General features: G+C 49.7%; 1 protein-coding gene across 2 annotated transcripts in view; it reads right to left on the minus strand.

Moving 5' to 3' along the window:
* Nucleotides 1-491: 491 nt before the first annotated feature.
* LOC137366762 (adiponectin receptor protein 1-like) overlaps nucleotides 492-25106 on the minus strand; it is a 34786-nt gene continuing 10171 nt past the window's right edge. The window contains exons 4-8 of one of the 2 annotated variants that reach the window (XM_068028412.1): nucleotides 20842-21013; nucleotides 20399-20585; nucleotides 14346-14533; nucleotides 6886-7083; nucleotides 492-1332 (exon numbers count right to left, since the gene is read on the minus strand). In XM_068028412.1, coding sequence (XP_067884513.1) covers nucleotides 1187-1332; nucleotides 6886-7083; nucleotides 14346-14533; nucleotides 20399-20585; nucleotides 20842-21013 — 891 coding nt within the window. In that variant the 3' untranslated portion in view covers nucleotides 492-1186. The remainder of the gene's footprint in view (nucleotides 1333-6885; nucleotides 7084-14345; nucleotides 14534-20398; nucleotides 20586-20841; nucleotides 21014-25106) is intronic. The other variant, XM_068028413.1, reaches the window with a different exon arrangement.

Consider the following 25106-nt stretch of genomic DNA (forward strand, 5'->3'; position numbering starts at 1 on the left):
ACAGAGGGGTCAGGGCTGGGTGGGTGGACAGTGGGGTCAGGGCTGGGTGGATGGACAGAGGGGTCAGGGCTCGGTGGATGGACAGAGGGGTCAGGGCTGGGTGGATGGACAGAGGGGTCAGGGCTCGGTGGATGGACAGAGGGGTCAGGGCTCGGTGGATGGACAGAGGGGTCAGGGCTGGGTGGATGGACAGAGGGGTCAGCGCTCGGTGGATGGACAGAGGTGTCAGGGCTGGGTGGATGGACAGAGGGGTCAGGGCTGGGTGGATGGACAGAGGGGTCAGGGCTGGGTGGGTGGACAGTGGGGTCAGGGCTGGGTGGATGGACAGAGGGGTCAGGGCTGGGTGGATGGACAGAGGGGTCAGGGCTCGGTGGATGGACAGAGGGGTCAGGGCTGGGTGGATGGACAGAGGGGTCAGGGCTGGGTGGATGGACAGAGGGGTCAGGGCTCGGTGGATGGACAGAGGGGTCAGGGCTGGGTGGATGGACAGAGGGGTCAGCGCTCGGTGGATGGACAGAGGGGTCAGCGCTCGGTGGATGGACAGAGGGGTCAGGGCTGGGTGGATGGACAGAGGGGTCAGGGCTCGGTGGATGGACAGAGGGGTCAGGGCTCGGTGGATGATGGTGGTGATGGGCGAGAGGTTGCCCGTGAGTGTTCCTAACAGGCAGTGCCCCCGTCATCCCCCGCACATGGCTCAGAGTTCCTTCTCAAACCCACGTAGGAATTAACAAACAAAAGCTGGCAGGCACTGGCCAGCGACCAAATCCACCAGCAACCCCATCCCATTCCCTCCGCCCTGCTGCTCCCGGATCAGACATCGGCATGAAGACTGCAGGACAGCCCGAGTCCAGGAGGCTGACCCTTACCTCAGTCCCAGGCCCTCTGAGGCTTATCTGTCCCAGCCCAGGGGCCTGAGTCCTGGCAGATTTTAACACCATCAGTGTAACTGAAGAGACACAGAGGCCGTCTGATCCTGGCTTGATAGTCAATCCCAGGGTAAAAGCTCACGCACTCTCACGGCTGGATGAGGGATGGAACTCGACCGATCTCTTTAAATAAAACACGCCTTGTGCTTCTGTTTAAAAAAATTATACTCGTGTATAAAAAAAAAGAGAACAAATTCGGCTTCTGCTTTCAAACGGCATTTCTCTCTCTCTCTCTCTCTGTCTGTCTCTCCTTCCGGGTGTCACTCGGTATAGCCAGTCACACCATCATGTCCGAGGTGCAGCCTCCGCCCAGCGAGGACCGAAAGGCCTGCAGCTGCGACACCCCGTGTAGGTGAACAACAGCAGCAGCTACAACCAGTACGTGGAAAATCTGGTGAGAGTGGAACTGAAAGAGAAGAGATCGCAGCAGAATTAGAGCGTGACACAGACTGTACTAGTGAGAGGGGCCGCTCACACTGTGTTCCACACTGTACTAGTGAGAGGGGCCACTCACACTGTGTTACACACTGTACTAGTGAGAGGGGTCGCTCACACTGTGTTACACACACTGTACTAGTGAGAGGGGCCACTCACACTGTGTTACACACTGTACTAGTGAGAGGGGCCGCTCACACTGTGTTACGCACTGTACTAGTGAGAGGGGCCGCTCACACTGTGTTACGCACTGTACTAGTGAGAGGGGCCGCTCACACTGTGTTACACACACTGTACTAGTGAGAGGGGCCACTCACACTGTGTTACACACACTGTACTAGTGAGAGGGGTCGCTCACACTGTGTTACACAGACTGTACTAGTGAGAGGGGCCACTCACACTGTGTTACACACACTGTACCAGTGAGAGGGGCCACTCACACTGTGTTACACACACTGTACTAGTGAGAGGGGCCACTCACACTGTGTTACACACTGTACTAGTGAGAGGGGCCGCTCACACTGTGTTACACACTGTACTAGTGAGAGGGGCCGCTCACACTGTGTTACACACTGTACTAGTGAGAGGGGCCGCTCACACTGTGTTACACACTGTACTAGTGAGAGGGGCCGCTCACACTGTGTTACGCACTGTACTAGTGAGAGGGGCCGCTCACACTGTGTTACACACACTGTACTAGTGAGAGGGGCCACTCACACTGTGTTACACACACTGTACTAGTGAGAGGGGTCGCTCACACTGTGTTACACAGACTGTACTAGTGAGAGGGGCCACTCACACTGTGTTACACACACTGTACCAGTGAGAGGGGCCACTCACACTGTGTTACACACACTGTACTAGTGAGAGGGGCCACTCACACTGTGTTACACACTGTACTAGTGAGAGGGGCCACTCACACTGTGTTACACACTGTACTAGTGAGAGGGGCCACTCACACTGTGTTACACACTGTACTAGTGAGAGGGGCCACTCACACTGTGTTACACACACTGTACCAGTGAGAGGGGCCGCTCACACTGTGTTACACACTTTACTAGTGAGAGGGGCCACTCACACTGTGTTACACACTGTACTAGTGAGAGGGGCCGCTCACACTGTGTTACACACTGTACTAGTGAGAGGGGCCGCTCACACTGTGTTACACACTGTACTAGTGAGAGGGGCCACTCACACTGTGTTACACACTGTACTAGTGAGAGGGGCCGCTCACAACGTGTTACGCACTCTGTATTAGTGAGAGGGGCCGCTCACACTGTGTTACACACTGTACTAGTGAGAGGGGCCACTCACACTGTGTTACACACACTGTACCAGTGAGAGGGGCCACTCACACTGTGTTACACACTGTACTAGTGAGAGGGGCCGCTCACACTGTGTTACACACTGTACTAGTGAGAGGGGCCACTCACACTGTGTTACACACTGTACTAGTGAGAGGGGCCACTCACACTGTGTTACACACACTGTACTAGTGAGAGGGGTCGCTCACACTGTGTTACACAGACTGTACTAGTGAGAGGGGCCACTCACACTGTGTTACACACACTGTACCAGTGAGAGGGGCCACTCACACTGTGTTACACACACTGTACTAGTGAGAGGGGCCACTCACACTGTGTTACACACTGTACTAGTGAGAGGGGCCACTCACACTGTGTTACACACTGTACTAGTGAGAGGGGCCACTCACACTGTGTTACACACACTGTACCAGTGAGAGGGGCCGCTCACACTGTGTTACACACTTTACTAGTGAGAGGGGCCACTCACACTGTGTTACACACTGTACTAGTGAGAGGGGCCGCTCACACTGTGTTACACACTGTACTAGTGAGAGGGGCCGCTCACACTGTGTTACACACTGTACTAGTGAGAGGGGCCGCTCACACTGTGTTACGCACTGTACTAGTGAGAGGGGCCGCTCACACTGTGTTACGCACTGTACTAGTGAGAGGGGCCGCTCACACTGTGTTACGCACTGTACTAGTGAGAGGGGCCGCTCACACTGTGTTACACACACTGTACTAGTGAGAGGGGCCACTCACACTGTGTTACACACACTGTACTAGTGAGAGGGGTCGCTCACACTGTGTTACACAGACTGTACTAGTGAGAGGGGCCACTCACACTGTGTTACACACACTGTACCAGTGAGAGGGGCCACTCACACTGTGTTACACACACTGTACTAGTGAGAGGGGCCACTCACACTGTGTTACACACTGTACTAGTGAGAGGGGCCACTCACACTGTGTTACACACTGTACTAGTGAGAGGGGCCACTCACACTGTGTTACACACTGTACTAGTGAGAGGGGCCACTCACACTGTGTTACACACACTGTACCAGTGAGAGGGGCCGCTCACACTGTGTTACACACTTTACTAGTGAGAGGGGCCACTCACACTGTGTTACACACTGTACTAGTGAGAGGGGCCGCTCACACTGTGTTACACACTGTACTAGTGAGAGGGGCCGCTCACACTGTGTTACACACACTGTACTAGTGAGAGGGGCCACTCACACTGTGTTACACACTGTACTAGTGAGAGGGGCCGCTCACAACGTGTTACGCACTCTGTATTAGTGAGAGGGGCCGCTCACACTGTGTTACACACTGTACTAGTGAGAGGGGCCACTCACACTGTGTTACACACACTGTACCAGTGAGAGGGGCCACTCACACTGTGTTACACACTGTACTAGTGAGAGGGGCCGCTCACACTGTGTTACACACTGTACTAGTGAGAGGGGCCACTCACACTGTGTTACACACTGTACTAGTGAGAGGGGCCGCTCACAACGTGTTACGCACTCTGTATTAGTGAGAGGGGTCGCTCACACTGTGTTACACACTGTACTAGTGAGAGGGGCCACTCACACTGTGTTACACACTGTACTAGTGAGAGGGGCCACTCACACTGTGTTACACACTGTACTAGTGAGAGGGGCCGCTCACACTGTGTTACACACTCTGTATTAGTGAGAGGGGCCACTCACACTGTGTTACACTCTGTACTAGTGAGAGGGGCCGCTCACAACGTGTTACGCACTCTGTATTAGTGAGAGGGGCCGCTCACTCTGTGTTACACACTTTACTAGTGAGAGGGGCCACACACACTGTGTTACACACTCAGTACTAGTGAGTGCGGCTGCTCACACTGTGTTACACACACTGTACTAATGAGAGGGACCACTCACACTGTGTTACACACTGTACTCGTGAGAAGAGCCACACACACTGTGTTACACACTGTACTGGTGATAGGAGCCACTCACACTGTGTTACACAGTGTACTAGTCAGAGGGGCCACTCAAACTGTGTTACACACTCTGTACTCGTGAGAGGGGCCACTCACACTGTGTTACACATTCAGCAATAGTGAGAGAGACAGGTCACACTGTATTACACACTCACAATAGTCAGAGTGACTGGTCGCACTGTGTTACACACTCAGCAATAGTGAGAGAGACAGGTCACAGTGTGTTACACTCAACAATCGTGAAAGGGACTGGTCACACTGTGTTACACACTCAGCAATAGTGAGAGGGGCCGCTCACTCAGTGTTACACACTCAGCAATTGTGAGAGCGGCTGATCACACTGTGTTACACACTCACAATAGTCAGAGTGACTGGTCGCACTGTGTTACATACTCATCAATATTGAGAGGGACTGCTCACACTGTATGTTACACACTCACAATAGTCAGAGTGACTGGTCACCATGTGTTACACACTCATCAATTGTGAGACGGATTGGTCACACTGTGTTACACTCATCAATGGTGAGAAGGACTGATCGCACTGCGTGTTACACTCTCAGTAATATTGAGAGGGTCTGGTCACACTGTGTTACACACTCATAAATCGTGAGAAGGACTGGTCACACTGCGTGTTACACACTCAGTAATATTGAGAGGGACTGGTCACACTGTGTTACACACTCAGCAATAGTGGGAAGGACTGGTCACACTGTGTGTTACACACTCAGCAATAGTGAGAGGGAATGGTCACACTGTGTGTTACACACTCATCAACAGATTGACTGGTCACACTGTGTTACACACTCATCAACAGTCAAATTGACTGGTCACACTGTGTTACACACTCAGCAATAGTGAGAGTGACTGGTCACACTGTGTTACACAGTCAGCAATAGTGAGAGGGACTGGTCACACTGTTACACAGTCATCAATAGTGAGAGAGGCTGGTCACACTGTGTGTTACACACTCAGTAATAGTGAGAGGGAATGGTCACACTGTGTTACACAGTCAGCAATAGTGAGCGGGATTGGTCACACGGCGTGTTACACACTCAGTAATAGTGTGAGGGACTGGTAACACTGCGTGTTACACACTCAGTAATAGAGAGAGGGTCTGGTCACACTGCGTGTTACACACTCAGTAATAGTGAGAGGGACTGGTCACACTGTGTGTTACACACTCAGTAATAGTGAGAGGGATTGGTCACACTGCGTGTTACACACTCAGTAATAGAGAGAGGGTCTGGTCACACTGCGTGTTACACACTCAGTAATAGTGAGAGGGACTGGTCACACTGCGTGTTATACACTCAGTAATAGATAGAGGGTCTGGTCACACTGCGTGTTACACACAGTAATAGTGTGAGGGACTGGTCACACTGCGTGTTACACACTCTGTACTAGTGTGAGGGACTGATCACACTGTGAGTTACACACTCACCAATAGTGAAAAGAACTAGTCACACTTTCCAGGATTTAATGTGGCTCCTTGAAGTGGTATCAGAGGCGGGTGGTGGGGGTGGGGGGTGGGGGGGGGCATGGAGTATCGCGATGGGTGGCGGAGCTCCCGTCGCTGTACTGTCACTCCCTCCTTGGTGGGCAATCTGTGGCCCAAGGAGGACCCCCACTGGGACCACCTTCGTTCCCCACCCCCCTGTTCCACCCCCCTCACTGGTCTGCATGACCACCCGCCCCAACCCCCACTTCCGGACTGGCCCCAGCGAGCCCGCCTCACTTAGCTGAGCTCCTGGTCTCCAGCACAGGGCCTGGGTTCCGGGTCCGAGGCCTCTGCAGTATTGGCAGTGCCCACTGCTCCTGATATTGCTGAGCTGCCAGCCCTTGTGGTCAGCTGGCAGCTCTTGGAGGCGGAATCCCTGTCTTTAAAGAGACGGGGAGTCCAGCTCCTGAAACTTAGATTGAAAAAGGCCAGGGGAGTCGCTCCGGGAGGGGAGGAGGGAGGCATGAAAAGGCAGAGGAGGGCTTTCCCCTCACGGTGTGTTACACACTCTGTATACCGAGGGGGACTGGTCACACTGTATGACGCTCTGGGAACTAGTGTCACATTGATCAAAGTGGGCACCGTGCCCTTTGTGCCCTTGGCTTTGTGTGACAGCAGAGTGATCAAAGTGCTTGGTCAACATGCACGAGGCCCACTATCGAATAACGGTTCTCTTTATACTAAACAGAGCCCTCACTGTCCCAAACACACGGTTAAAGCCACGAAGACACAGTACCTACCCAGATGTCGCACTTTCCAGGGAAAAAGCGTTCTGGGATGCGAGCAGCGTAGAGTGCAACTCCCAGGATGTACAGTATTGCCATGAGGAACAGCCAGCCCATCTGGCCAACAGTTGCAGCTTTGATGAATCCTTCTGCTATCATGAAATGGAGTGTAGGAACTAGGCCACTAAGTCCGAGACCCAGGAACACACCTACACAACCAAGGAAGGTAGTCAGTGCCCATCAGATTTACAATCCCCGTCCTATCTCTGCAATATCCCATTCCCCATCTCCCAATATCCCATTCCCCATCTCCCAATATCCCATTCCCCATCTCTCAATATCCCATTCCCCACCTCCCAATATCCCATTCCCCCAAATAAAAGCAAGATTCTATAGACTCTGGAACAGTTCCTACAGATTGGAGGGTAACTAATGTAACCCCACTATTTAAAAAGGGAGGTAGAGAGAAAGCAGGGAATTATAGACCAGTCAGCCTGACGTGGGTAGTGGGGAAAATTCTAGAGTCCATTATCAAAGATTTTATAGCAGAGCACTAGGAGAACAGTGGTAGAATCAGACAGAGTCAGCATGGATTTACGAAAGGGAAATCATGCTTGACAAATCTACTAGAATTCTTCAAGGATGTAACTAGTAGAGTTGATGAGGGGGAGCCAGCGGATGTGGTTATTTGGACTTTCAGAAGCTTTCGACAAAGTCCCACATAAGAGATTAGCGTGTAAAATTAAAGCGCATGGGATTGGGGGTAGTGTATTGCGATGGATAGAAAATTGGTTGGCAGACAGGAAACAAAGGGTCTTTTTCTGAATGGCAGGCAGTGACTAGAGGGGTACCGCAGGGATCGGTGCTAGGACCCCAGCTATTCACAATATATATTAATGATTTAGATGAGGGAACTAAATGTAATGTCTCCAAATTTGCAGATGACACAAAACTAGGTGGGAGGGTGAGTTGTGAGGAGGATGCAGAGAGGCTTCAGAGTGATTTGGACAAGTTGAGTGAGTGGGCTAATGCATGGCAAATGCAGCAAATGTGGATAAATGTGAGGTTATCCACTTTGGTAGCAAAAACAGGAAGGCAGATTATTATCTGAATGGCTATAAACTGAGAGAGGGGAATATGCAGCGAGACCTGGGTGTTCTCGTACACCAGTCGCTGAAGGTAAGCATGCAGGTGCAACAGGCGGTAAAAAGGCAAATGGTTTGTTGGCCTTCATAGCGAGAGTACAGGAGCAGGGATGTCTTGCTGCAATTATACAGGGCCTTGGTGAGACCACACCTGGAATATTGTGTGGAGTTTTGGTCTCCTTATCTGAGGAAAGATGTTCTTGCTATAGAGGGAGTGCAGCGAAAGTTCACCAGACTGATTCCCGGGATGGTGGGACTGACGTGAGGAGAGATTGAGTCAGTTAGGATTATATTTGCTGGAGTTCAGAAGAGTGAGGGGGGGGGGGGGTGGTTCTCATAGAAACCTATAAAATTCTAACAGGACTTGACAGGGTAGATGCAGGAAGGATGTTCCCGATGGTGGGGGAGAACAGAACCAGGGGTCATAGTCTAAAGATACGGGGTAAACCTTTCAGGGGTGAGATGAGGAGAAATTTCTTCACCCGGAGAGTGGTGAGCCTGTGGAATTCGCTACCACAGAAAGCAGTTGAGGCCAAAGCATTGTATGTTTTCAAGAAGGAGTTCGATATAACTCTTGGGTCGAAAGGGATCAAAGGGTATGGGGCGAAAGCGGGAACAGGTTACTGAGTTGGATGATCAGCCATGATCATAATGAATGGCGGAGCAGGCTCGAAGGGCCGAATGGCCTACTCCTGCTCCTATTTTCTATGTTTCTATGTGAAATACTGCAGATGCTGGAGATCTGAAATAAAAACAGAAAGTCCTGGAAATACACAGCAGGTCTGGCAGCTGGTGTGTGTAGAGAGAAGGTCTGTGACCTGTCATCAGAACTGGCAAAGGTTAGAAATGTAATCGGCTGTGAGCAAGTGGAAAGGGGGAGGAGGGAAAGAAGAACAAAAGGGGAAGGTGTGTGATCGGGCAGAGGGCAGGAGAGAGTAAATGACAAAGATATCATGGAACAAAGTTAAAGGGAATGGTAATGGTTGTATTAAAAGACAAAACATTGGTCCAGAGAGAGTGTTAATGGCAGAGTAATGAACAGCTCTGTCCAAAAGCACAAACATGAAAACAAGTATTAAGACAGGCACATGTTAAGAAATAAATTAAGAGAAAATAAAAGAAAGGCCAGTCATGCTCTGAAGTTATTGAACTCTATGTTCAGTCCGGCAGGCTGCAGAGTGTCTATTCGAAAGATCAGGTGCTGCTCCTCGAGCTTGTATTGATGTTCACTGGAATACCGCAGCAGGTCAAGGATAGAAATGTGGGGGGGGCGGTGAATTAAAATGGCAAGCAACTGGAAGCTCGGGGTCTTGCTAGTGGACTGAGTGGAGCTGTTCCGTAAAGCAGTCACCCAATCTGCGTTCGGTCTCCCCAGTGTAGACGAGACCGCATTGTGAGCAGCAAATCTTCTTTGGCCTCCTCGTCTCGAGAGACAATGGGTAAGCACCTGGAGGTGGTCAGTGGTTTGTGAAGCAGCACCTGGAGTGGCTTTTAAGGCCAATTCTAGAGTGACAGACTCTTCCACAGGTGCTGCAGATAAAATTTGTTTGTCGGGGCTGTTACACAGTTGGCTCTCCCCTTGCGCTTCTGTCTTTTTTCCTGCCAACTGCTAAGTCTCTTCAACTCGCCACACTTTAGCCCCGCCTTTATGGCGGCCCGCCAGCTCTGGCGAACGCTGGCAACTGACTCCCACGACTTGTGATCAATGTCACAGGACTTCATGTCGCATTTGCAGACGTCTTTAAAGCGGAGGCATGGACGGCCGGTGGGTCTGATAACAGTGACGAGCTCGCTGTACAATGTGTCCTTGGGGATCCTGCCATTTTCCATGCAGCTCACATGGCCAAGCCATCTCAAGCGCCGCTGGCTCAGTAGGGTGTATATGCTTGGGATGTTGGCCGCCTCGAGGACTTCTGTGTTGGAGATACGGTCCTGCCACCTGATGCTAAGGATTCTCCGGAGGCAGCGAAGATGGAATGAATTGAGGCGTCGCTCTTGGCTGACATATGTTGTCCAGGCCTTGCTGCCATAGAGCAAGGTACTGAGGACACAGGCTTGATACACTCAGACTTTTATGTTCCGTGTCAGTGCGCCATTTTCCCACACTCTCTTGGCCAGTATGGACATAGCAGTGGAAGCCTTTCCCATGCGCTTGTTGATTTCTGCATCAAGAGACAGGTTACTGGTGATAGTTGAGCCTAGGTAGGTGAACTCTTGAACCACTTCCAGAGCGTGGTCGCCGATATTGATGGATGGAGCATTTCTGACGTCCTGTCCCATGATGTTCGTTTTCTTGAAGCTGATGGTTAGGCCAAATTTGTTGCAGGCAGCCGCAATCCTGTCGATGATTCTCTGCAGACACTCTTCTGTGTGGGATGTTAATACAGCATCGTCAGCAAAGAGGAGTTCTCTGATGAGGACTTTCCGTACTTTGGTCTTCGCTCTTGGACGGGCAAGGTTGAACAACCTGCCCACTGATCTTGTGTGGAGGAAAATTCCTTCTTCTGAAGACCTGAACACATGTGAGAGCAGCAGGGAGAAGAAGATCCCAAACATTGTGGGTGCGAGAACACAGCCCTGTTTCACGCCACTCAGGATAGGAAAGGGGTCTGATGAGGCGCCGCTATGCTGAATTGTGCCTTTGTGTACTTGTGGATAAGGATAAGAGTAGTCCTCGGGTGAAGGTGCTAAATTGGGGGAAGGCTAATTATAACAGGCAGAAACTGAAGAATTTAGATTGGGGGCGGCTGTTTGAGGGTAAATCAACATCTGACATGTGGGAGTCTTTCAAACGTCAGTTGATTAGAATCCAGGACCAGCACGTTCCTGTGAGGAAGGAGGATAAGGCTGGCAAGTTTCGGGAACCTTGGATAATGCGGGATATTGTGAGCCTCGTCAAAAAGAAAAAGGAAGCATTCGTAAGGGCTGGAAGGCTGGGAACAGACGAAGCCCTTGAGGAATATAAAGACAGTAGGAAGGAACTTAAGCAAGGAGTCAGGAGGGCTAAAAGGGGTCATGAAAAGTCATTGGCAAACAGGATTAAGGAAAATCCCAAGGCTTTTTATACGTATATAAAGAGCAAGAGGGTAACCAGGGAAAGGGTTGGCCCACTCAAGGACAGAGAAGGGAATCTATGTGTGGAGCCAGAGGAAATGGGCGAGGTACTAAATGAGTACTTTGCATCAGTAAACACCAAAGAGAAGGACTTGGTGGATGATGAGCCGAGGGAAGGGAGTGCAGATAGTCTCAGTCATCTCATTATCTAAAAGGAGGAGGTGTTGGGTGTCTTGCAAAGCATTAAGGTAGATAAGTCCCCAGGGCCTGATGGGATCTACCCCAGAATACTGAGGGAGGCAAGGGAAGAAATTGCTGGGGCCTTGACAGAAATCTTTGCATCCTCATTGGCTACAGGTGAGGTCCCAGAGGACTGGAGAATAGCCAATGTTGTTCCTTTGTTTAAAAAGGGTAGCAAGGTTAATCCAGGAAATTATAGGCCGGTGAGCCTTACGTCAGTGGTAGGGAAATTATTAGAGAGGATTCTTCAGGACAGGATTTACTCCCATTTGGAAAAAATCAAACTTATTAGTGAGAGGCAGCATGGTTTTGTGAAGGGGAGGTCGTGTCTCACTAACTTGATTGAGTTTTTTGAGGAAGTGACAAAGATGATTGATGAAGGAAGGGCAGTGGATGTTATCTATATGGACTTCAGTAAAGCCTTTGACAAGGTCCCTCATGGCAGACTGGTACAAAAGGTGAAGTCACACGGGATCAGAGGGGAGCTGGCAAGATGGATACAGAACTGGCTCGGTCATAGAAGACAGAGCGTAGCAGTGGAAGGGTGCTTTTCTGAATGGAGGGATGTGACTAGTGGTGTTCCGCAGGGATCAGTGCTGGGACCTTTGCTGTTTGTAGTATATATAAATGATTTGGAGGAAAATGTAGCTGGTCTGATTAGTAAGTTTGCGGATGACACAAAGGTTGGTGGAGTTGCGGATAGTGATGAGGATTGTCAGAAGATACAGCAGGATATAGATCAGTTGGAGACTTGGGCGGAGAAATGGCAGATGGAGTTTAATCCGGACAAATGTGAGGTAATGCATTTTGGAAGGTCTAATGCAGGTGGGAAGTATACAGTAAATGGCAGAACCCTTAGGAGTATTGACTGGCAGAGAGATCTGGGCGTACAGGTCCACAGGTCACTGAAAGTGGCAACGCAGGTGGATAAGGTAGTCAAGAAGGCATACGGCATGCTTGCCTTCATCGGTCGGGGCATAGAGTATAAAAATTGGCAAGTCATGCTGCAGCTGTACAGAACTTTAGTTCGGCCACACTTAGAATATTGTGTGCAATTCTGGTTGTCACACTACACAGAGGGTGGTGAGTGCCTGGAACTTGCTGCCGGGGGAGGTGGTGGGAGCAGGTACGATAGCGACGTTTAAGAGGCATCTTGACAAATACATGACGGGGATCGGAATCGAGGGATACGGTCCCCGGAAGTGCAGAAGGTTTTAGTTTAGGCAGGCATCAAGATCGGCGCAGGCTTGGAGGGCCAAATGGCCTGTTCCTGTGCTGTACTGTTCTTTGATCTTTGTGCTTTGTTCATATTGTCATGGAATGAGGTTTTTAGATTAGAGATACAGCACTGAAACAGGCCCTTCGGCCCACCGAGTCTGTGCCGAACATCAACCACCCATTTTATACTAATCCTACACTAATCCCATATTCCCAACAAACATCCCCACCTGTCCCTATATTTCCCTACCACCTACCTATACTAGTGACAATTTATAATGGCCAATTTACCTATCAACCTGCAAGTCTTTTGGCTTGTGGGAGGAAACCGGAGCACCCGGAGAAAACCCACGCAGACACAGGGAGAACTTGCAAACTCCACACAGGCAGTACCCGGAATCGAACCCGGGTCCCTGGAGCTGTGAGGCTGCGGTGCTAACCACTGCGCCACTGTGCCGCCCTTAGTGGTGATGATACTTAGTAGCTTTGGTGGACATCCGATCTTTGCTAGTAGTTTGAAGAGACCACGTCTGCTGACGAGTTCAAAGGCTTTGGTGAGATCTATGAACGCAACGTAGAGGGGCATCTGTTGTTCGTGGCATTTCTCCTGTAGCTGGCGAAGGGAGAACAGCATGTCAATGGTGGATCTCTCTGCTCGAAAGCCACACTGTGCCTCAGGGTAGACACGCTCAGCCAGCTTCTGGAGCCTGTTTAAAACGACTCGAGCGAAGACTTTCCCCACTATGCTATGCAGGGAGATTCCACGGTAGTTGTTGCAGTCACCGCGGTCACCCTTGTTCTTACAGAGGGTGATGATATTGGCATCGTGCATGTCCTGTGGTACTGCTCCCTCGTCCCAAAGCAGATACAGTATACTACATTGAAAGAAGTACAAGTAAATCGCTGCTTCACCTGAAAGGAGTGTTTGGGGCCTTGGATGGTGAGGAGAGAGGAGGTAAAAGGGCAGGTGTTACACCTCCTGCGATTGCACGGCATGGTGTCGTGGTAAGTGGACCAGGTGTCGGGGGTGATGGAGGAGTGAACCGGGGTGTCGTGGAGGGAACGATCCCTTCGGAATGCTGAAAGGGGACGGGAGGGGAAGATGGGTTTGGTGCTGGCCTCACGCTGGAGGTGGCGAAAATGGCGGAGGACGATCCTTTGGATGTGGAGGCTGATGGGGTGGAAAGTGAGGACAAGGAGAACCCTGTCGCGGTTCTGAGAGGGAGGGGAAGGGGTGAGGGCAGAAGTGAGGGAGGGAAATGGGTGGGAAACAGTTGAGGGCCCTGTCAACCACAGTGGAGGCTGGGGTGCTTGTGCGGGGGGTGGGGGGGGGGGGGTGCTCCTAGCTTTTTCCAGTTCTGATGAAAGATCACTGACCTGAAACGTTAACTCTGCTTCTCTCTCCACAAGATGCGGCCAGACCTGCTGAGTGTTTCCAGCACTTTGCTTTTTATCCCATTCTCCCAGCTCCCAACATCCCATACCCGCAGCTCCCGCTATCCCATTCCCATCTCCGTCAGCCACTGGCAGGCAGAGATTTCTCGTGCCTGTTTCTCCGTCTCCCTCGTTTTTCTTCAGTTCTGTTTTTGCTCCTCAGTGATATCTGTTTACAGGGCTCTGCAGCCGTCTCTTTCCCCACACACACGCTGACTCACCTGCTGCCTGCTTACACCAAGTTGTTTGCTATGGATTTCTGGCACCTGCCGCCCTTTGCTTGTGCCAACATTTCAGCAACGAGCAAATTAACGATGCCCTCTCTCTCTCTCTCTCTTTCCCCACCCCTCCTCAATCAGCACAGTGCGGGCAGTACTTACCAGCACGAACTGCCCGGTACTGAGGCGTGGCAAAGCGGTCCCACTGCGACACCACGATGGCCGTTATTCCCAGCACGCAGATTATGACAAGGTACACGAGTCTGGGCTGCGGAGAGCAGTAGAAGGAGTAGTACAGCCAAGGTACAAAGCTGCCCATGATCAGCAGAGCGATCCCAGAGTAATCTAACCTGCAGACAGGGAACACAAGCAGCAGAATGATCCCAGTGTGGAATCGAGGAAACTTAACCGGCAAAACGAGGCCGTTCGGCCCAGCATGTCTGTGCCGGCTCTTTTGAGTCCAGTCCCACTCCGCAGCGTCTTCCCCATAACCCTGCAAATTAGCCCTTCTCCAATACTGACACGAAGGACTGCTCCAGCACCAGGCTGGACAGTGAAGGTCCCAGCTCGAAACTGACACTGACCTCCAGACACACAGACACACAATTGCAAGCACATCTTGTTGGCTCCTCCGTAATCCATCCCCAACAAGACGCCGAACACCACACTTGCTGAGGTCCGTGGATTGACCCCCTGACGTTCCTGTTATGCAGGTGCGATTATACATTTAGAGGGTGAGTCAGTCTCACTCTTTTCACTCTGCGTGAAAACGTTTCTCCCCCCATGTCACTTTTGCTTCTCTTACCAAATACTTTAAATCCGTGCCCTCTCATTCCCGATCCTTTCACGAGTGGGAACAGTTTCTCTCTATCCACTCTGTCCAGACCCCTCATGATTTTGAACACCTCTATCAAATCACCTCTCAGCCTTCTCTTCTCCGAGGAAAACAGTCCTAACTTCTCCAATCTATCTTCATAACTGAAATTCCTCATCCCCAAACCATTCTCAGGAATCTTTTCTGTACTCTCTCCAATTACCTCACGTCTTTACTCAAGTGTGGCGCCCAGAATTGGGCGCAATACTCCAGCTGAGGCCAAACTAGTGTCTTATACAAGTTCAACATAACTTCCTTGTTCTTGTACTCTATGCCCCTATTAATAAAGCCCAGGATATTGTATGCTTTATTAACCGTTCTCTCAACCTGTCCTGCCACCTTCAATGACTTATGCACATATACACCCAGGTCCCTCTGCTCCTGCACCCCTTTTAGAATTGTACCCTTTATTCTATATTGTCTCTCCATGTTCTTCCTACCAAAATGAATCACTTCACATTTCTCTGCATTGAACTTCATCTGCCACCTGTCTGCCCATTCCACCAACTTGTTTATGTCCCTTTGAAGTTCTACACTATCCTCCTCACAGTTAACAAGGCTTCCAAGCTTCGTATCATCTGCAAACTTTGAAATTGTACACCGAGGTCTAGGTCATTAATATATATCAGGAAAAGCAAGGGTCCCAACACTGATCCCTGGGGCACTCCACTACAAACCTTCCTCCAACCCGAAAAACATCCATTAACCACTACTCTGTGTTTCCTGTCACTCAGCCAGTTTTATATCCATGTTGCTACCATCCCTTTTATTCCATTAGCTACGAGTTTGCTCACAAGTCTGTTGTGTGACACTGTATCAAACCCCTTTTGAAAGTCCATGTACACCACATCAACAGCATTGCCCTCATCAACACTCTCTGTGACCTCCTCAAAAAACTCCAGCAAATTAATAAAACATGATTTTCCCTTAACAAATCCGTGCTGGCTTTCCTTAAATTAACCCACATTTGTCTATGTGACTATTAATTTTGTTTCGAATTATTTTTTCTGGACGTTTCCCCACCACCAAAATTAAACTGACTGGCCTGTAGTTGCTGGGCTTATTTTTACACCCTTTTTTGAACAAGGGTGCAACATTTGCAATTCTCCAGTCCTCTGGCACCACCCCCGAGTCTAAGGAAGACTGAAAAATTCTGGCCATTGCCTCTGCAACTTCCACCCTCACTTCCCGCAGTATCCTTGAATGCATCTCATCTGGTCCTGGTGCTTTATCCACTTTAAGTACAGACAGCCTATCTAATACTTCCTCTTTATCAATTTTAAACCCCTCTAGTGTCTGACTCAACTCCTCTTTCACCATGGCCTGGATTGCATCTTCTTCCTTGGTAAAGACAGATGCAAAGTATTCAGTTAATACCTCAGCTACGCCCACCGCCTCCATGTGTAAATCCCCTTGTTGGTCTTTAATCGGCCCCACTCCCCCTTTTACCACCCTTTTACTATTCATACGCCTATAGAAACTTTGGGATTTCCTTTAATGTTAGCTGCCAGTCTCTTTTCATGCTCTCTCTTTGCTTCTCTTATTTGATTTTTCACTTCCCCTCTGAATCTTCTGTATTCAGCCTGGTTCTCAACAGTATTTTCCACCTGGTCTCTGTCATGAGCACACTTTTCTTCTTTATCGTAATCTCTACCTCTTTTGTCAGCCAGGGAGCTCTGGATTTGTTTGCCCAACTTTCCCCTTAGAGGGAACGTAGCTTGACTGTGCCTGAAATATCTCTTCTTTGAAGGGAGCCCATTATTCAGACACCGGCTTTCCGGCAAACTTTTGACTCCAATTTATTCACTTCAGCTACATTCTTACCCCATTGAAGTTGCCTTTCCCCCAGTTAATTATTCTTACTCTGGATTGCTCTTTGTCCTTCTCTATAATCAGCCTAAACCTTATGATACAATGATCACTCTCCCCTAAATGCTCTGCTACGGATACTTGATCCACTTGGCCCACCTCATTCCCAAGAACCAGGTCTAGCAGTGCCTCCTTTCTCGTTGGACTAGCAACATACTGTTGTAGAAACTTTTCCTGAGCACACTCTAGGAACTCTTGTCCCTCACTGCCCTTTATACTACTACTATTCCAGTCTGTGTCTGGATAATTAAAGTCTCCCATTATAACGACCCTATAATTTTTGTACCTCTGTAGTTTCCTTGCAAATTTGTTCCTCCATGTCCTTCCCACTAGCTGGTGGCCTGTAGACAACACTGAGCAATGTAACTGCACCCTTTTTGTTCCTTAGCTCCAGCCAAATTGATTCTGTCCTTGACCCCCCTGGGACATCCTTTTTCTCCAGCACTGCAATGCTCTCCTTAATCAATACTGCCACCCTGCCCCTTTTTTCCCTTTCCTATCTTTCCTGAACACCTTGTATCCAAGAATATTTAACACCTAGTCCTGCCTTTCTTTGAGCCTGGGCTCTGTTATAGCCCCAGAGTCCAGCCTGTAACTCAGCCCCAGGTATCTGTTATTCTATATATAAACTCCCCCAAACCCCTCGATTAGATTCCAGTCTGTAACTCACTCCCGGGTATCTGTTATTCTATATATAAACCCCCCCGAACCCCTTGATTAGATTCCAGCCTGTAACTCACTCCCGGGTATCTGTTATTCTATATATAAACTCCCCCAAACCCCTCGATTAGATTCCAGCCTGTAACTCACTCCCGGGTATCTGTTATTCTATATATAAACCCCCCAAACCCCTCGATTGGATTCCAGTCTGTAACTCACTCCCGGGTATCTGTTATTTTATATATAAACCCCCCGAACCCCTCGATTAGATTCCAGTCTGTAACTCAGTCCCGGGTATCTGTTATTCTATATATAAACTCCCCGAACCTCTCGATTAGATTCCAGTCTGTAACTCACTCCCGGGTATCTGTTATTCTATATATAAACCCCCCAAACCCCTCGATTGGATTCCAGTCTGTAACTCACTCCCGGGTATCTGTTATTCGATATATAAACCCCCCGAACCCCTCGATTAGATTCCAGTCTGTAACTCATTCCCGGGTATCTGTTATTCTATATATAAACTCCCCGAACCCCTCGATTAGATTCCAGTCTGTAACTCACTCCCGGGTATCTGTTATTCTATATATAAACTCCCCGAACCCCTCGATTAGATTCCAGTCTGTAACTCACTCCCGGGTATCTGTTATTCTATATATAAACCCCTCCCCCGAACCCCTTGATGAGATTCCAGTCTGTAACTCACTCCCGCATATCTGTTATTCTATATATAAACTCCCCGAACCCCTCGATTAGATTCCAGTCTGTAACTCACTCCCGGGTATCTGTTAGATTAGATTAGATTAGAGATACAGCACTGAAACAGGCCCTTCGGCCCACCGAGTCTGTGCCGAACATCAACCACCCATTTATACTAATCCTACACTAATCCCATATTCCTACCAAACATCCCCACCTGTCCCTATATTTCCCTACCACGTACCTATACTAGTGACAATTTATAATGGCCAATTTACCTATCAACCTGCAAGTCTTTTGGCTTGTGGGAGGAAACCGGAGCACCCGGAGAAAACCCACGCAGACACAGGGAGAACTTGCAAACTCCACACAGGCAGTACCCGGAATACGAACCCGGGTCCCTGGAGCTGTGAGGCTGCGGTGCTAACCACTGCGCCACTGTGCCGCCCTCACTCCCGGGTATCTGTTATTCTATATATAAATGCCCCCCCCCGAACCCCTCGATTAGATTCCAGCCTGTAACTCACTCCCGGGTATCTGTTATTCTATATATAAACCCCCCCCGAACCCATCGATTGGATTCCAGTGTGTAACTCACTCCCAGGTATCTGTTATTCTATATATAAACTCCCCGAACACCTCGATTAGATTCCAGTCTGTAACTCACTCCCGGGTATCTGTTATTCTATATATAAACCACCCAAACCCCTCGATTAGATTCCAGTCTGCAACTCACTCCCGGGTATCTGTTATTCTATATATAAACCACCCAAACCCCTCGATTAGATTCCAGTCTGTAACTCACTCCCGGGTATCTGTTATTCTATATATAAACCCCCCAAACCCCTCGATTAGATTCCAGTCTGTAACTCACTCCCGGGTATCTGTTATTCTATATATAAACCACCCAAACCCCTCGATTAGATTCCAGTCTGTAACTCACTCCCGGGTATCTGTTATTCTATATATAAACCACACCGAACCCCTCGATTAGATTCCAGTCTGCAACTCACTCCCGGGTATCTGTTATTCTATATATAAACCACCCGAACCCCTCGATTAGATTCCAGTCTGTAACTCAGTCCCGGGTATCTGTTATTCTATATATAAACTCCCCGAACCTCTCGATTAGATTCCAGTCTGTAACTCACTCCCGGGTATCTGTTATTCTATATATAAACCCCCCAAACCCCTCGATTGGATTCCAGTCTGTAACTCACTCCCGGGTATCTGTTATTCGATATATAAACCCCCCGAACCCCTCGATTGGATTCCAGTCTGTAACTCACTCCCGGGTATCTGTTATTCGATATATAAACCCCCCGAACCCCTCGATTAGATTCCAGTCTGTAACTCATTCCCGGGTATCTGTTATTCTATATATAAACTCCCCGAACCCCTCGATTAGATTCCAGTCTGTAACTCACTCCCGGGTATCTGTTATTCTATATATAAACTCTCCGAACCCCTCGATTAGATTCCAGTCTGTAACTCACTCCCGGGTATCTGTTATTCTATATATAAACCCCTCCCCCGAACCCCTTGATGAGATTCCAGTCTGTAACTCACTCCCGCATATCTGTTATTCTATATATAAACTCCCCGAACCCCTCGATTAGATTCCAGTCTGTAACTCACTCCCGGGTATCTGTTATTCTATATATAAACCCCCCGAACCCCTCAATTAGATTCCAGCCTGTAACTCACTCCCGGGTATCTGTTATTCTATATATAAACCCCCCGAACCCCTCGATTAGATTCCAGTCTGTAACTCACTCCCGGGTATCTGTTATTCTATATATAAACTCCCCGAACCCCTCGATTAGATTCCAGTCTGTAACTCACTCCCGGGTATCTGTTATTCTATATATAAACCCCCCGAACCCCTCAATTAGATTCCAGCCTGTAACTCACTCCCGGGTATCTGTTGTTATATATAAAAACTCCTGGATTAGATTCCAGCCTGTAACTCTCTCCCCTGTATCTGTTGTTTTATATATATATAAAAACACCTCAATTAGACTCCAGCCTGTAACCCTCTCCCACGTAGCTCACTATTGCTACCCTCTCTCTCGTCAGGCTCTGTCGGGACGAAACGGGCAGTGGCACTTACTTGGAGAATGTGCGGGAGACTTTCTCGGAGTGGCAGTAGACCGTGTGGAAGAGCCAGGAGAAGCAGAGGCACAGGACGGCTCCCAGGAAGAACATGCCAAAGACGACCTTCTCCTGCACCGGGGCCACAAAGTTAATGTTGGGCCTGAACATGTAGATAACGCCGAGGATGAGGAAGAAGAGGAAACCTGGCAGAGGAGCAGAAGGCAGAGTCAGCAGGGGAGGGAGTTTTGTACGCGCAGGCAGTGAGATCCGAGAGGCTGCAGCGTCGCAGGGCTGGGCAGCATATTTTAATATATTTACGCAGCCCCCACACGTCACAGCACTGTGATAAACGGGGCCATTTAAGTACAGAGACATTACGCTACTGCAGCTGGTACGGCTGTGGAGTGGAATGACGGGGTGAGGGGAGTGGCGGGCGGGGGGGGGGGGGGAGGGGGGTACCTATTAAATGCGTCCAGATGTTGCCAGTCTCAGTGTGAAGTCTGAAGATGCTGCGAAAGCACGCCCGGAAGGAGGGCATGGGGGGCCGGTGCCCATGCAGGAGGAAGTCATTGTCCTTCAGCCAGTCGGGCAGTACATCATGTGGAATAACTCGCCACCTCCCCTCCCAAACCTGCAGAGAGAGAGAGAGAGAGAGAGCGAGCGAGCACCAGGGAAATCAATCAATCACACACAGACACACACACACACACACACCCGGTACTCGGGGAAAGGTAGAGGAATATAAGATGCCTGGCAGTGAATGCCGCGCTCCCGGCTCCCGGTCACTCACAGGATGGTCAACCCTTCAGCCGGCTGGGGGGCAACTGACCGCAATGGCGGGTCTGACGCCACAGTGCTGCCACTGGCGGGAGAGACGGGTGCCAGGCAGTACGGCCTTACCCATTCGTGTAACAGCAGCAGGGCACCAGGGGATTACTGCAGGAAGCAGCAAACAGACCAAGGCCGTCAGTCGGAGCAACGGGGTTCTGTACCGATCCGTGCTCTTATCCAGTGTGGGACTGAACCCACACACAGACACACAGATACACGCACACACACGCACAGACACACAGATACACGCACACACACGCACAGACACACAGATACACGCACACACACACACAGACACACAGATACACGCACACACATGCACACACACACACAGATACACGCACACACACGCACACACACACGCAGATACACGCACACACACACACATACACACATACACACGCACATACACACACATACACACACACATACACACACACACGCACATACACACAGAGCAGCAAGTTATAGGAAACCTTTTCTGAAAGACTGGTTCGGCCCCAGCTGGAGAGTTGTATCCAATTCTGGGCTCTACATTTTAGGAAGGGCGTCGCAGCCTTGGCGAGGGGGGCGGACGGAGATTTACTAGAACGGTTCCAGGGATGAGGGACTTCAGTTAATGTGGAGAGACCGGGAGAAGCTGGGATTGTTCTCCTCAGAGCAGAGAAGGTTAAGGGGAGATTTAATCGGGGCGTTCAAAATCAGGAAGGGTTTCGATGGAGTAAATCAGGAGAAACTGTTTCCAGTTAGCAGGAGGGTCGGTAACCAGAGAGACACAGGTTTAAGATAATCGGGAAAAGAACCAGAGGGGGAGAGGAGGAGAATTCTTTCGACGCGCTGAGTTGTTGTGATGTGGAACGCGCTGCCTGAAAGGGCGGTGGAAGCAGATTCAATAGTAACTTTCAAAAGGGGAATCGGAGAAATACTGGAAGGGGAGAAATTTACAGGGGTATGGGGGAAAGAGCAAGAGGGAGAGTGGGACTAACTGGATAGCTCTTTCAAAGAGATGACACAGGCACGATGGGAGGGCCTGTGCGGGGCCCAGGTTGCATCCCTGGGTAAATCTGGGCAGCAGTTTGGGGATGGGGGATGGGGAAGGTGACAGGCGGTGGATGGATTCAGTGCCCTGGGCTAGAGAGGGGAGATAAACAAGGGAAAGCAAGCGTTCCTGCATCTGATCCCTGTCTCAACTCCTGCTTGTGGGCATTTGACAAAGATAAGACTGTAATGCCCCCCCCCACCCGTAAGGACTGAGTACACATCCCCTGAACCGCTCATTGTCCAGGCTCACACAGTAAGAGGCGAGCAGCAACACCCGCTGAACCCTAACCTCCCAGTCTCCAGACGGGAAGGGGGGCAAATCAGTGATCTGGGAAGCCTGCTGGGTTTACGTTACAGTCTGAGCTGCTCAGAGACCGACATCGATGTTTCTCTGTACCTTGTGGAAGCCTGTCAACAGCACCACACTGCTCTTCTTCCTCAGTCTGATGCCAGACCCCTGTCCCTCACTGTCTGCGACCGCTACATTCCCCTCGTTACGCTGTGTGTTACATTGCCCTGGCCGTTGACTACTAGAGCATCGCTCTGTCACACACACACATATACAAAGTCACATCATCAAAACACCATCAGTACCAGCCTGAACCCTGTGAAAACTGTCACAACAATCAGCATTGACTAAGCCTGGCTGTACACCAGTCTGTGTGTGTGGATGCACCACACTCTTCCTTCCTGCGTACATCTCCCTGTGCCCCTTCACACATCCATCAGTGCGTACACATCTGTGTCCCTCATCGTGTATACACATTCACACATCCATCAGTGCGTACACATCTGTGTCCCTCATCATGTATACACATTCACACATCCATCAGTGCGTACACATCTATGTCTTTCATCATGTATACACATTCACACATCCATCAGTGCGTACACATCTGTGTCCCTCATCGTGTATACACATTCACACATCCATCAGTGCGTAAACCTCTCTGCGTCCCTCCCAGTGTATACACATTCACACATCCATCAGTGCGTACACATCTATGTCTTTCATCATGTATACACATTCACACATCCATCAGTGCGTACACATCTGTGTCCCTCATCATGTATACACATTCACACATCCATCAGTGTGTACATCTCCCTGTGCCCCTCCCCGTGTATACACATTCACACATCCGTCAGTGTGTACATCTCCCTGTGCCCCTCCCCGTGTATACACATTCACACATCCGTCAGTATGTACATCTCCCTGTACCCCTCCCCGTGTATACACATTCACACATCCGTCAGTATGTACATCTCCCTGTGCCCCTCCCCGTGTATACACATTCACACATCGTCAGTGTGTACATCTCCCTGTGCCCCTCCCCGTGTATACACATTCACACATCCGTCAGTGTGTACATCTCCCTGTACCCCTCCCCGTGTATACACATTCACACATCCGTCAGTGTGTACATCTCCCTGTACCCCTCCCCGTGTATACACATTCACACATCCGTCAGTATGTACATCTCCCTGTGCCCCTCCCCGTGTATACACATTCACACATCCGTCAGTGTGTACATCTCCCTGTACCCCTCCCCGTGTATACACATTCACACATCGTCAGTGTGTACATCTCCCTGTGCCCCTCCCCGTGTATACACATTCACACATCGTCAGTGTGTACATCTCCCTGTGCCCCTCCCCGTGTATACACATTCACACATCGTCAGTGTGTACACCTTTCTGTGTCTCTCCCCCCATTGTCATGCAAACACCCACCTGCCAAGACTGAGGCACACATTATTTCGCCACATGAACATTAAAACTTTAAAAATTGCAATCTCTGACTGGAAAGACATTTCCATGGTAACAGACCATGTTGAAACAATGGGGGAATCCAGCAGTGGCTCTCCAATACACAGAAGTGGTCAGACTAGTTTTTGTCACGTGGCTAGCTGGCTGGGGCAGAGAAATTTGAGCCTCCAACAAGGGATGTGAAGAGACTGTTCCATATTAGGAAGCAGTCACATGACTAATCTGCGGTGCACTCTGGGAGCTTTTTGAATTTGAACTCCCAGACAAAAGAATTGCCGAGCAGAACGCTGTGTACTCTCCTGCAACTAAGAACACATCCTGCCTGCCTGCCTGCCTGCTACCTACCTCTCAGTGAACTGAAACCATCGAAGAGACGTGCAACTCCAAGAGAATAAGGTTTGCCGCGTGAACAAAGTTTTAAGACGGTTACTGGGCCCCAGCGAAACGCAAGAATATAACTACAATCAAAGACGACAGAGAGCTCGAGAAACAGTAACAAGATATTGCCTCCAACTGTTCGCCTGATCTCTTCGTCTGCTCTTTTCTGTCCCTATCTTGTATGTTTATATCGCGTGTGCGTGCTCGCGTGAGCGCATCGTATATCCGCAGGTGTGAACCGGATTCGAATTAAGTTGAAGGTTTCATAAATTCCCTTTTGCCGCTTTAAACCAAAGAAAGCCTGTCTGTGCTCCATTATTTGCCAGATAATTAGAAACTGTGAACACGGATTCACAAAGGGAGAGCGCAAAACAGTGTGTGTAAAATTAAACCCTGTTACAATAAGACCAGGTGAAGACAGCAAGAGACCCCCTAGACACATTGCTCAACTGGTCGTAACACCGTGTATACACATTCACACATCGGTCAGTGTGTACACCTCTCTGTTTCCTCCCCGTGTATACACATTCACACATCCGTCAGTGTGTACACCTCTCTATTTCCTCCCCGTGTATACACATTCACACATCCGTCAGTGTGTACACCTCTCTCTGTGTGTCCCTCCCCCTGTGTATACACATTCACACATCTGTCAGTGTGTACACCTCTCTCTGTGTGTCCCTCCCCCTGTGTATACACATTCA

Source organism: Heterodontus francisci, unplaced genomic scaffold (assembly GCF_036365525.1).
Source record: "Heterodontus francisci isolate sHetFra1 unplaced genomic scaffold, sHetFra1.hap1 HAP1_SCAFFOLD_800, whole genome shotgun sequence".
Taxonomy (NCBI): Eukaryota; Metazoa; Chordata; class Chondrichthyes; order Heterodontiformes; family Heterodontidae; genus Heterodontus; species Heterodontus francisci.